The 12,075-nt window shown below is 40.0% G+C and overlaps 1 protein-coding gene across 1 annotated transcript; it reads left to right on the top strand.

Annotated features, from left to right (window-relative positions):
• Positions 1–2,141: 2,141 nt before the first annotated feature.
• On the top strand, positions 2,142–11,508 carry tvp23b (trans-golgi network vesicle protein 23 homolog B (S. cerevisiae)). The gene is made up of 7 exons (XM_047376734.1): positions 2,142–2,228; positions 3,494–3,567; positions 6,473–6,617; positions 9,609–9,698; positions 9,876–10,001; positions 10,836–10,964; positions 11,053–11,508. Exons 1-7 carry the CDS (start codon positions 2,217–2,219, stop codon positions 11,077–11,079), a joined length of 603 nt encoding a protein of 200 aa, XP_047232690.1. The 5' UTR covers positions 2,142–2,216; the 3' UTR covers positions 11,080–11,508.
• The last annotated feature ends 567 nt before the right edge of the window (positions 11,509–12,075 follow it).

The following is a 12,075-nucleotide window of genomic DNA, read 5'->3' as shown; positions in this document are numbered from 1 at the left end:
TGTCACAGATTATCTCCTTTCAGTCCATGACGCCTGAACTCTCTTCATCACCTCTTTTGTTGTCCCCAAGAACTTAAATTCATTCACCTCTACTCTTTGCAGCTTTACTATTCCACCTGTTTCCCTCTCTTACACCACAGAGCTGTGACATCTGTGAAAAATTCTAATTGAATCTAATTTTTCAGGAGTAGGGAATACCTTCCTCAGACGGATGTCAGAGAATATTCGACGGCCACAAGAATCGTCTTTTCTTCTTTGAAATGGTATTTAATGGGGTGTCCTAATTTGTTTACGTGACCGTTTACAGGAGATTTACTGTCATGCTAGCATCAATATAAGCCTTCATGTGGAAAAGAAACAGTAATTTAATCAGCTTACAGATGAGGCAGTTGAAAGGGTTTTCTGTATAAAGCACCACACACTGCTCCATTCTTCTCAAGTAAAGATTTTCACCATGCACACAAAATCCAAATCTAAACATAATTTTTGTATGATAACTGAACTGATGATTGCACAAGGCAACAAACTTAAGAGTTTATTATACACTATTATAAATGACCAATCACAGTGACTCCAGTGAATTTGAGCAGAGTGAGAGTGAGAAAGAGGAAAATTATGAGACTCAGAAAGAGACCCATTGTTTATCAATATTATTTAATAATTATTTACGTTTTTTGTGTGAAACACAACCCACAAAGTTTTCGCCCACATATTATAAATATTAAAATAAATACACTGCTCAAAGAAATAAGGGGAACACAAACAACACAATATAACTCCAAGTAAATCAAACTTCTGTGAAATCAAACTGTCCACTTAGGAAGCAACACTGATTGACAATCAATTTCACAGCTGTTGTACAAATGGAATAGACAACAGGGGGAAATCTTTGGCGATTAGCAAAACACACTCAATAAAGGAGTGGTTCTGCAGGTGGGGACCACAGACTACTTCTCAGTACCTATGCTTTCTGGCTGATGTTTTGGTCACTTTTGAATGTTGGTGGTGCTTTCACACTCGTGGTAGCATGAGACGGACTCTACAACCCACACAAGTGGCTCAGGTAGTGCAGCTCATCCAGGATGGCACATCAATGCGAGCTGTAGCTAGAAGGTTTGCTGCGTCTGTCAGCGTAGTGTCCAGAGCCTGGAGGTGCTACCAGGAGACAGGCCAGTACACCAGGAGACGTGGAGGAGGCCGTAGGAGGGCAACAACCCAGCAGCAGGACCGTTACCTCTGCCTTTGTGCAAGGAGGAACAGGAGGAGCACTGCCAGAACCCTGCAAAATGACTTCCTGCAGGCCACCAATGTGCATGTGTCTGCACAAACGGTTAGAAACCGACTCTATGAGGATGGTATGAGGGCCAGAGGTCCACAAATGGGGGTTGTGCTAACAGCCCAACACCGCGCAGGACGCTTGGCATTTGCCAGGGAACACCAGGATTGGCAAATTCGCCACTGGCGCCCTGTGCTCTTCACAGATGAAAGCAGGTTCACACTGAGCACATGTGACAGACGTGACAGAGTCTGGAGACACCGTGGAGAGCGATCTGCTGCCTGCAACATCCTTCAGCATGACCAGTTTGGCAGTGGATCAGTAATGGTGTGAGGTGGCATTTCTTTGGAGGGCCACACGGCCCTCCAAAGAAATGCCACCTCACACCATCTGGAACATTATGTCTCGCTCCATCCACCAACGTCACGTTGCACCACAGACTGTCCAGGAGTTGGCGGATGTTTTAGTCCAGGTCTGGGAGGAGATCCCTCAGGAGACCATCCGCCGTCTCATCAGGAGCATGCCCAGGCGTTGTAGGGAGGTCATACAGACGCGTGGAGGTCACACACAACACTGAGCCTCATTTTGAGTTGTTTTAAGGACATTACATCAAAGTTGGATCAGCCTGTAGTGTTTTTCCACTTTAATTTGGTGTGTGACTCCAATTCCAGGCGTCCATTGGTTAATAAATTTGATTTCCTTTGATTTTTGTGTGATTTTGTTGTCAGCACATTCAACTTTGTACAGAACAAAGTATTCAATGAGAATATTTCATTCATTCAGCTCTAGGATGTGTTGTTTGAGTGTTCCCTTTATTTTTTTGAGCAGTGTACGTTGTCGCTATACCGAAGAAGGTGGCGTTGGTCACGTGGCCAATGTGTAAACGAAGTGTGACGTGTCACAGATCATGTAACCAGGAAGAGTCTGCTAAAACCTCACCATGCTAACAGGAGTAAGTGGCAAATATTAACTTTTTTGTCAAAATGAAGTCACGCAGTTGATGCTTGATCTGCGATGTTGTAAATGAAAAACAAAAAGAAGAAAAGTTGTTTTTTTTATCTCTAGTAAATGCGAACAGCTGTCATGCTAATGGTGTTAGCATGCTAAAAATAGCAGCTAAATGTTAAGTTTCGAAAGATGTCTGTAATCAGAAGGTGCTTGTATTTTCCATTAGGCCCTTGAATTGCATACTTTCCGTTTATCTACGTCAAAAAATATTTGAAGTTTACATTTGGTTATGTCGTCTTAAAACTGTAGTATTTGGATTTACAGTGTGGCTAATGTTAGCTCTAAATTTTTCTGCTTACAATTATCGAATACAAAAACTCTTCTATATTACACACACAACAACGTGTGCACTAAGGTGTTTTTGTTATTTTTTATTTGGTGTAATCAAACTATAGAGAATGCAGTTAAACCATGTAACATTACAAGTATTGATCTAAAAACACAAAGCTACGTAAGGAAACTGACGCGTCGTGCTTTATATTAAAATGCTTCTATTGTAGAACTAGTTGACAATATTAAAGCAGTTATTTGCAAAAATCTTGATTACCTCCAGTTTTTGTCTTTTTTTTTTAACTGTCAAGACTTTCTGTAATTTTTTGTGGTTTTGATCAGTAGTTTTCCAGGGTTTACAGACCTTCGTTATTCTATGGGCTTTTGCTGCTTTTTCACTCATCCTCAGTGCAGTTCAAAGTGTTTTCTGTCTTGAGCTAATTCAGGCAGACGTATAGATTACTATAGAGCATCTAAAATATGGAATGCCTTTATCATTCTCTAGTATGAAGGTTTCTCTTTGGAAAGACTTAAATGTGATTTTTTTATTTATTTATTTTTTTTTTATGTGGACTATTGAAAAGACCTTTCAAAAATACAAACAATCACGTATGTTGGTGAAAGGTTACAACTTTGTAAACTCTAAAATATGTTATACATCTGCTGGTTTATATACAGAAAACAACTCTTTGCATTGAGTTAGATGATAAATATAACTGTTAGTTGTTGGCAATAATTCTTAATACAAAGCTCAGCTGTTACAGGCAGCAGAAAGTTCAACCTAACAATCTATGTATCTGTTAAAGATACATCTCCAACAGAGTTTCACTCAAACTCTTGTGACCTCTGAGCAGTCCATATGGACATGTCTGAATGTTATTTGGAAAAAGAAAACTCTGTGTCTCTGAGGGTAAAGCCTCTTCCTTATTGATCCCTCAGGATACCAACGATGAAGACGTGTCTCTGTTTGATGCCGAGGAGGATGCAGGACAAAGGTCAAAGAAGTTCGTCAAGTAAGTTTAGCGTCCTGATGTGGTGCGTGTTTGATTGTACCAAGCAAATATTGTCACATTGTTTTTATTTTGATTTATTAATCTTTCAGTCGAGTGTGTCGAAGGACTGTACACTTATTATACATTTCCAGACCACTATATAGAGATATAAAATAACACTCCTTGACCAAACCGATTTTATATCCACTGAGCTGTTTTCATTAATGGCACAAAAGAACTGAAACAGATTTGCCCTTATCTATATCAAACTGAGGTGCCTGGTCATACTGGTTTAGTTATGTATAGCTCAAGAAGTTTGATAAAATTGTTATATTATCAAGAAGAATAAATAAACTAGTAATAAACAGGAGAACAAATTCTTTGATTTGTTGCCAACCTGACTTTTTGAGTCATAAACAGTCATTTAAATAAGTTGTTTAATCAATTTCTTGCATAGCACATCAGCTTTGCAGGACAGGTAATGGTAATGGATCTGTTTCTGTTTCTACCATCATTAATAAATCCAATTTAAAACTAGTGCTTCCTGGCCAAGGTTATTGAGTTGATCTGTGTCCTGAAAAGCTTGAACTCTCTTGGTGTAGTAGGCAGACACATTATGACCATAAAACTGTTTTGTTGTAAGCAAATCCTCTCCTTATTGATGGCATTTCAAGATGGCCATCTTTGAAAACCAGATAGCAGATAGCAGCCAAAACCTCAGTAGAGGTTTTGGCTGCTATCTGCCCTGCTTGTTCAGCTGGCCTGCAGCCCCATGAGTTCAATGTCTTTCATTTAACCCTCCTGGGTAACGTTTTTTATATATATATATATATAATATATATATATATATATATATATATGCACGGACATCATATTTTTCATTTGCTTGTGTTATCTTCCAGGCTCACATGTGTTTGCGTGTTGTTTTAGTCTTTCTTTAATGTCTTTCCTTTGATAGTCGAACCTCGGCTTCAGGAGGAACAGTGTGGTTTTCGTCCCAGCCGTGGAACACTGGACCAGCTCTATACCCTCTACAGGGTACTCGAGGGTTCATGGGAGTTTGCCCAACCGGTTCACATGTGTTTTGTGGACCTGGAGAAAGCATTCGACTGTGTCCCTTGTGATGCCCTGTGGGGGGTGCTCCAGGAGTATGGAATCGGGGGCCCTTTATTAGGGGCCATCCGGTCACTGTACGAGCGGAGCAGGAGTTTGGTCCGCATTGCCGGCACTAAGTCGGACCTGTTCCCAGTGCATGTTGGACTCTGGCAGGGCTGCCCTTTGTCACCGGTCCTGTTCATAACTTTTATGGACAGGATTTCTAGATGCAGCCAAGGGCCGGATGGGGTCTGGTTTGGGGAGCAGAGGATTTTGTCTCTTCTTTTTGCAGATGACGTAGTCCTGCTGGCCCCCTCTAGCCAAGACCTCCAGCATGCACTGGGGCGGTTCGCAGCCGAGTGTGAAGCGGCTGGGATGAGGATCAGCTCCTCCAAGTCCGGGCCATGGTACTCCACCGGAAAAGGGTGGCTTGTCTCTTGAGTGGAGGAGTTTAAGTAGCTTGGGGTCTTGTTAATGAGTGAGGGAAAAATGGAGCGGGAGATCGACAGACGGATCGGTGCGGCTGCCGCAGTAATGGGGGCGCTGTGCCGGTCCGTTGTGGTGAAGAGAGAGCTGAGCCGAAAAGCAAAGCTCTCAATTTACTGGTTGGTCTACGTTCCTACCCTCACCTATGGCCATGAACTTTGGGTCATGACTGAAAGAACGAGATCCCGGATACAAGCGGCTGAAATGAGCTTCCTCCGTAGGGTGGCCGGGCACTCTCTTAGAGATAGGGTGAGGAGCTTGGCCATCCGGCAGGGGCTCGGAGTAGAGCCGCTGCTCCTCCACATCGAGAGGAGCCTGTTGAGGTGGCTCGGGCATCTATACCAGATGCCTCCTGGACGCCTTCCTCGGGAGGTGTTCCAGGCACGTCCCACCAGAAGGAGGCCCAGGGGGGACGCTGGAGGGACTATGTCTCTCGGTTGGCCTGGGAACGCCTTGGGCTCACCCCGGAGGAGCTGGAAGAGGTGTCTGGGGAGAGGGACGTCTGGGCGTCTCTGTTGAGTCTGCTGCCCCCGCGACCCGGTCCCGGATAAGCTTCTTGGCTTGGTTTTTTGTTTTTGTTTATTTTAAACCTGAACATCTGGTTTATACTTGCTCCACGTTTCATAGTATCCGACTGGGTGAAGTAAACATGGTGCTTTAAATGGGCTTTTAAATGTTGTTTGATGTGCAATAGACTTTAGAGTGTTGATGCAGCAGCTTGTTGTTGCCAGAAAACCTTTGAGCCTTTGCATTGTTAGGATTAGAGCTGCAGGACATTTCAATATTTTTGTTTGATACTGCAAAAACTATTTCAGTTACAATTGACCAACATTTTCTACCCATCATCATGATTTTTCTTTTGCCCTCCATTAGTTGTGGACATCTACGGCAGTGAAGGTTCATCCAGCTGGCCAAATAAATTATTTGCTTGGAGAATTTGAAAATTTGCTTACATTACAGTCTTACATTTACTCCACTTTTGCATCTTTGTTGTCTTTTAGGTAAAATATGTGTAAAAATAGAATTTCATCTCTATATTATGCATTCTGTGAAATAGACAAATGCTTTAAAAGTGTGAATGACAAGGCGATTTCTTTATTTTTCTAACTTCTGATCAAAAAAGACTAAACACTGGTAATTTCAATCTTTTTCTGGCGATTTTGTTTTTCTACGAGGCCACATTTTTAAGATGTGAAATTAAATAGTTTTGAGCCATTCCTTAAACTGATGTACAGATATCACAAAACAAAACTGCCCAATGATCCCCGTCTGTAACTAGCAGTGATAATGGGTGCAGTGAGCAGATTCTCTATGATGCACCAACTGTGATGTAAATCTGCGGCAGGCATCCGGTGGCATCCTTCTTCCACCTCTTCTTCAGAGTCAGCGCCACGCTCGTCTACCTGTTCTGTGAGTTGATCAGCGGTAGTTTCATCGCCTCCATGGTCACCATCATCCTGCTGCTGTCATGTGACTTCTGGACTGTAAAGGTGGGCATTCTATACTCTACTAGGATTGTACTTTTGTCGAGAGTTGTTGAATAAAAGATTCACTTGCTGTGATCAATGAAGATAAAACTCATCTCTGTATGGACTGGACATCACAGGTTGAAGCTGAACCGCCAACTCTTTTCCTTTTTTTTTTTTTTTTACCACAATGCAATGCAGACCTGAGTAAGAGAAGGTGTTTGGCTCAAGCTTGCAGCGTTTAACTGGTAGCTGTGTCGGAACGCGTTTGCTTGACATTCACACTGTAAATGAACTGCTCTAGAGTTGATTCAGAACTGCACTGAGACCACCTCCTCCATACAATCTCGGTACGGTTGTTTTTTTCCGCACCCTAGTGGGATTGCTATGTTTACATCTACACAGATGAACTGAACTAAGTTAGTTTTAGACAGACTAAACCCTTCAGGTGTGAAAACACCCTCTTTCCCTCAGATATCATAGGTCTGTTTCTCAGCAGATATTTTGACTTAAAATAGTAGGATTAGCACAGTTCTAATGAGGACTGCTTTCCACTGCTGCAGCAATGCATGCTGGTTATCTGTAGAACATTTCCAGAAGCAGAACTTCCTCAAAGAAGAAGGCAGTTCTCAAAATTACCTTTGAGTTTGTCCTATTTCAACTCAAAACATCAGCTGTGATGAAAATGAGAATTAAGGTTGATAAATCTCCAACATTTGTGTTCTATACTTGAAATTAAATGTCACAATAAACTGTCGGAAAAAAGATGTGTAACAGCTTTCATTGGTTTTAAATGTATTTGTTAGTTGCTGACGTGAAGGACTTAGAGAAACAGTACAGGAGAGATTTTCTTTTTTTTTTTTTTTTTAAAGGTCTTTTTTCTGAACCAGATACTGAAAACATTGTGTGATATAAAAAAAAAATGGACTCAGAAATTTGTGCTCATTCAGTCTTTCAGTCTGACAAGGTTTGCTCTTAAATGTGGAGAAACTATCTCTGTTCTTAGCCTAATAAATATCCTTAGTTTCTACTCTCTAAACCTTACAGTCTCATCATAATGTACCACTCCTGAACCTCTATGGTTGTAATTTCTTAAATTTCAGAAAAGCGTACAGGCATAAAGTTGATTTTGTTTTTTTTAAAATCTTGGTTCAATGATAAGTTACTCAGAACCGATTATTCATGTATTTTATTTATTCTGAGAGCTCAACTAACATCCAAACTTCTGGTTTGGCACTTCGCTCTATTCAGTTCATACACTGCTTTGCAAAAACTTTAAACCACCGGATATTGTTCTTTTCATTGTTTGTCAAAGAGTCAGACGTTATTGTAATATTTTCATTAAAAGTGAAAATTTAGTTTTTTACCCATTAAAGACGTGGATCTGAGGTGTTAAAAGTCTACAAATTTTTACATTTTGCATTTTTGTATTATTTTTTGCGGTTTTATATTGTTAGGGTTATTGTCTTTGTGATCACAAGGCTAAGACCCTGAGAACATTAACTGCTCACCTGTGTGCAGGGGCAAAAAACAAACCCAGGACCTTCTGCTTTAGGACCACTACCCAAAAGTTCACTAACGGCTACCAACAGGGTTGCCCTTAAATCTGCATATTTCTTGATATTGGCTAAAATATGGCCAAAAAATAAAGTCGCCATCAAAAAAGAAAAAGGTCACACACTAATATTTTGTTGGACCGCCTTTAGCTGCGATTACGGCACGTATTCGCTGTGGCATTGTTTCGATAAGCTGCATTGTCACAAGATTTATTTCCACCCAGTGTTGCATTAATTTTTGAGTTCCTTTCGCATTTTGCGTGTGGAAATGCTCTTACTTTCACTATTAAACATAGCCTGGAGTTCTACTGTTGTTTTTCTTTGATTTGATTTCACCAAACGTTTAAGTGATCGCCGATCACGATCATTCTAGGATTTTTTTCCGGCCACATTTCTTCCTCGAAGACGATGGGTCCCCACTATCCTTCCAGTTTTTAATAAAGCGTTGGACAGTTCTTAACCCAATTTTGGTCGTTTCTGCAATCTCCTCAGATGTTTTCTCTGCTTGATGCATGCCAATGATTTGACCCTTCTGAAACAGACTGAGATATTTTCCACGACCACAGGATGTGTCTTTCAACTTGGTTGTTTAAGAAATGAGAAGCAACTCATTGCACCAGCTGGGGTTAAATAACTTGTTGCCAGCTGAAACATAATCACCTATGGAGTAATTATCCAATGGGAGGCTTGTACCTATTTGCTTAGTTAAATCCACTTTTTTTTGGCCTGGCAGTGTATTTGCAGCCCTTTATTTTACTAGTTAAGGAACTATTTTCATTTGGCCTGCCAAAAATAAACTGCGACGGGAAAAGGTGAGAGACATGCAAAGTGACACAATAGGAAGGACAAAAATTGTATATGCAGGAATAAATAAGTTAATGTTTAAACTCATTGAGGACGTCTTTCTCTCTTGTGATCAACATATTACAATTATTACCAGCATAAGACAGTCTTGCTAGTGGGAGCCACTGGGGGACAGCAGACTATGTAGAGTGTCAAACTCTTTCAAGAAAGAGTGAAGTTATGTCAAGAATTTCATTTTTTTTTTATGAATAGAGCAGTGGAGACACACGCAAATCAACTAACTCTGTGCTCCACTAACCAGCCTGAGATCACGTGACGCCAAGTCGCTGATGTAAATTCGTATTCTCATAGAAAAGAAATCGTATTCACAAAGTGTTATAGCATATTGTATTCATAAAGAATAAACCACAACTGTAAACTTGAACTTTGTGTTTGTATTTTCTTGAAGTTGTAACATTTTATTTTGTATTCTTATAGAGGAAATATACAATACCTCTTTTGGATTTTAATTATGCACAACTATTGACTAATATGCACACATTTCCGTCTTTACATACACGTTGTTTTTGACAGCGTTTTTACCCCATACACCAACAGAAAAACCTATTTTCTCTTTCTCTGTGTTAAAATGTCTGTGTGAAATGTTGGTTTTCAGAACATCACAGGGAGGTTGATGGTTGGTCTGCGGTGGTGGAACCAGGTGGATGACGACGGACAAGGCCACTGGGTGTTTGAGTCACGGAAGGTAGGAGGCTTATCTGCTTCTGGTTGCAGTAATTTATCTAGTTCTGGGGTGGGCCTTTAACCTCGCATGATGCTGACCTCTGGGGCTGTAGGAGTTTAATAATGCATCTGTTTACTGTCATCGAACCTTCTGACATTAAAAAATGTTGTAACTGTAAGAATATCCTGTTTTCTTCAGGGTACTGGGAAGCAGCAAGCATCGGATTCGGAATCCCGAATCTTCTGGCTCGGACTGATAGTTTGCCCTGTCATCTGGGGCATCTTTGCTTTTAGCACACTATTCTCATTCAGGATTAAATGGATGGTAAGATGCGTAGTGGGGCGGAAACAGATTCGGTAACATCCACTCATCTTGTATAAATGTCATAATAATTTTGGGCCTTTTAATTTTTTTTATTTGAAACCATACATTTTTTTAGATTGGAACTGAAATTCTTAAGTCTGTTCTTTGCAAGGACTCAAATATATGTTTCCTGAAAATATTTATTTATTGAGCAAGTTTCAGCTCATCCATAACCAAAGTCCTGACAGAATGCTGGCTTGATATTTGACCACCACTCTTTTTATCACAAATGGTAGAGCTCATTTAAGTAGTTGCTTGCTTCCATGAATCACAGTTTATACATTTTCAAGAACGTTGAGGTCAGAGTTTTGGGGATGCCATTTAGGACACTTCATAGGCCAAACTGGGTCCTAGTTTCAACCATCTGACCCCAACTGTCACCCAAAGATGAAAGGAGATTGATTTGGGGTATCAAATTCCAGTCCTCGAGGGCTGGTGTCCTGCAATGTTTGGATGTGTCCAAAGTCAACCACACCTAAATCAAATTAATAAACTATTTCCTCACTCAAGTTCTACAGATCCCCGCTAGTTACCCAATTACCGAAACATCTGACAGTTACAGGACACAGGCCCTCGACAACTGAAGTTTTACACGTTGCTAAAGAAAAGGTGTAGTCCAAGTGTTAATTAATTACTTAAACGTCCATAATGAGTGTATGTAAACCTCCAACTTGCACTGTATATAATTCACATTTGATAAAATACCAATTTGTAATATAGATTTTTTTTTTTCATATGAAAATAAGCGCTTTAACCCTGTGAAGCCATGTGTGACAGGACTCTGTTCCTTTTCAGCCTGTGGTGATCATGGGTTTGGTGTTGCAAGGAGCTAATCTCTACGGATATGTGCGGTGTAAAGTGGGAGGAAAGACCAGCTTAAAGAACATGGCCACTAATTATTTTGGCCGACAGTTTCTGAAACAGGTGAGGTGACTTCAGAGAAAAAATACTGGAAAGATGCTGTTCATCTATCATTTTTCTAAAGTTGTGTTGATATGTTTTTTGTCCACAGGCGCTGTCTAAAGAAGAGGAGTCATAGAGTTTTACACATCTGCATTATTCCTAATGCTATATTATAAGTGGACACAGAAATCTTTCTAACATGGACTAAAGATATTGGTTTTGTGTTTAATATTTGCATCCTCAGAACAGACTTATTTTCATGTTTTATTTAGAGGTCAGAGGTTTGGTTGCTTTTTTTTCAGTAACTGAACTTGAGCAATAAACTCTTTACTAACACCTCCGCCACAAGTAACAAAACCCTGAAATCTTAACCTGACTTTTGTTTGTGTTCTAGTCTCATAAATACTGTACATCACATCTTTAGTTTGTTTTTTCATTTCCTTGTAATAATTTAAAGTAACTCTAAACAGCTTTTCAGATGCTTTGTATTAGGTTGTTTTTCTTGCACAACAGACCGTGTAAAGCATCTCTTGTAAATATGTAAGTAAACAAACAATGCAGAATATCTCGTGTGGAAAAACATTTGAGACTTTATTTCAGACTAGTTTGCTGTTTTATTTATGCTAGTTTATTTTCAAAAAAGAAAACCCACCCACTTTCAGTTCAAGGGTGTTACAAGACAGAATAAAAATGATCGAGGCATTTAAGATTTTAAAACTATTTAAATCTAATCTTAAGATTGCAAAAACACACTGGGTTTGCAGGTTTACCTCATTTTATTGATGTTTGCATACATTTTTTTTCTGGTCTTCTCTTTCACGGTGTTGAGTTGATGTCTGGACTTTGACTGGGCCATTCTTTTCTTTTAGAGTTTTTCTGTTGAAGATTTGCTGCTGTGTTTTGGATTATTGTCCTGTTGATGACCCAGTTTGGACCAAGTTTCAAAAATACTTTAGTGTATACAGAGGAGTTTAATGTTGATTCAATGACTGCAAGCTGCCGAAGTCATGGGAATGCAAAACAAGTCCAAATCATCACCTCCTACCACTGTGCGTGGTTGTTGAGTTTTTGGTTTTACATTTTTTGCTGTAGAGTCTGAGGTGAAGCTCCTGTTTTTTTGGTTTTTGCTTTG

This window comes from Girardinichthys multiradiatus, chromosome 10, assembly GCF_021462225.1.
Source record: "Girardinichthys multiradiatus isolate DD_20200921_A chromosome 10, DD_fGirMul_XY1, whole genome shotgun sequence".
In the NCBI taxonomy this organism is placed as follows: domain Eukaryota; kingdom Metazoa; phylum Chordata; class Actinopteri; order Cyprinodontiformes; family Goodeidae; genus Girardinichthys; species Girardinichthys multiradiatus.
Note: the sequence above shows the minus strand (reverse complement) of the source record. Positions and strands in the feature narration are given on the sequence as shown.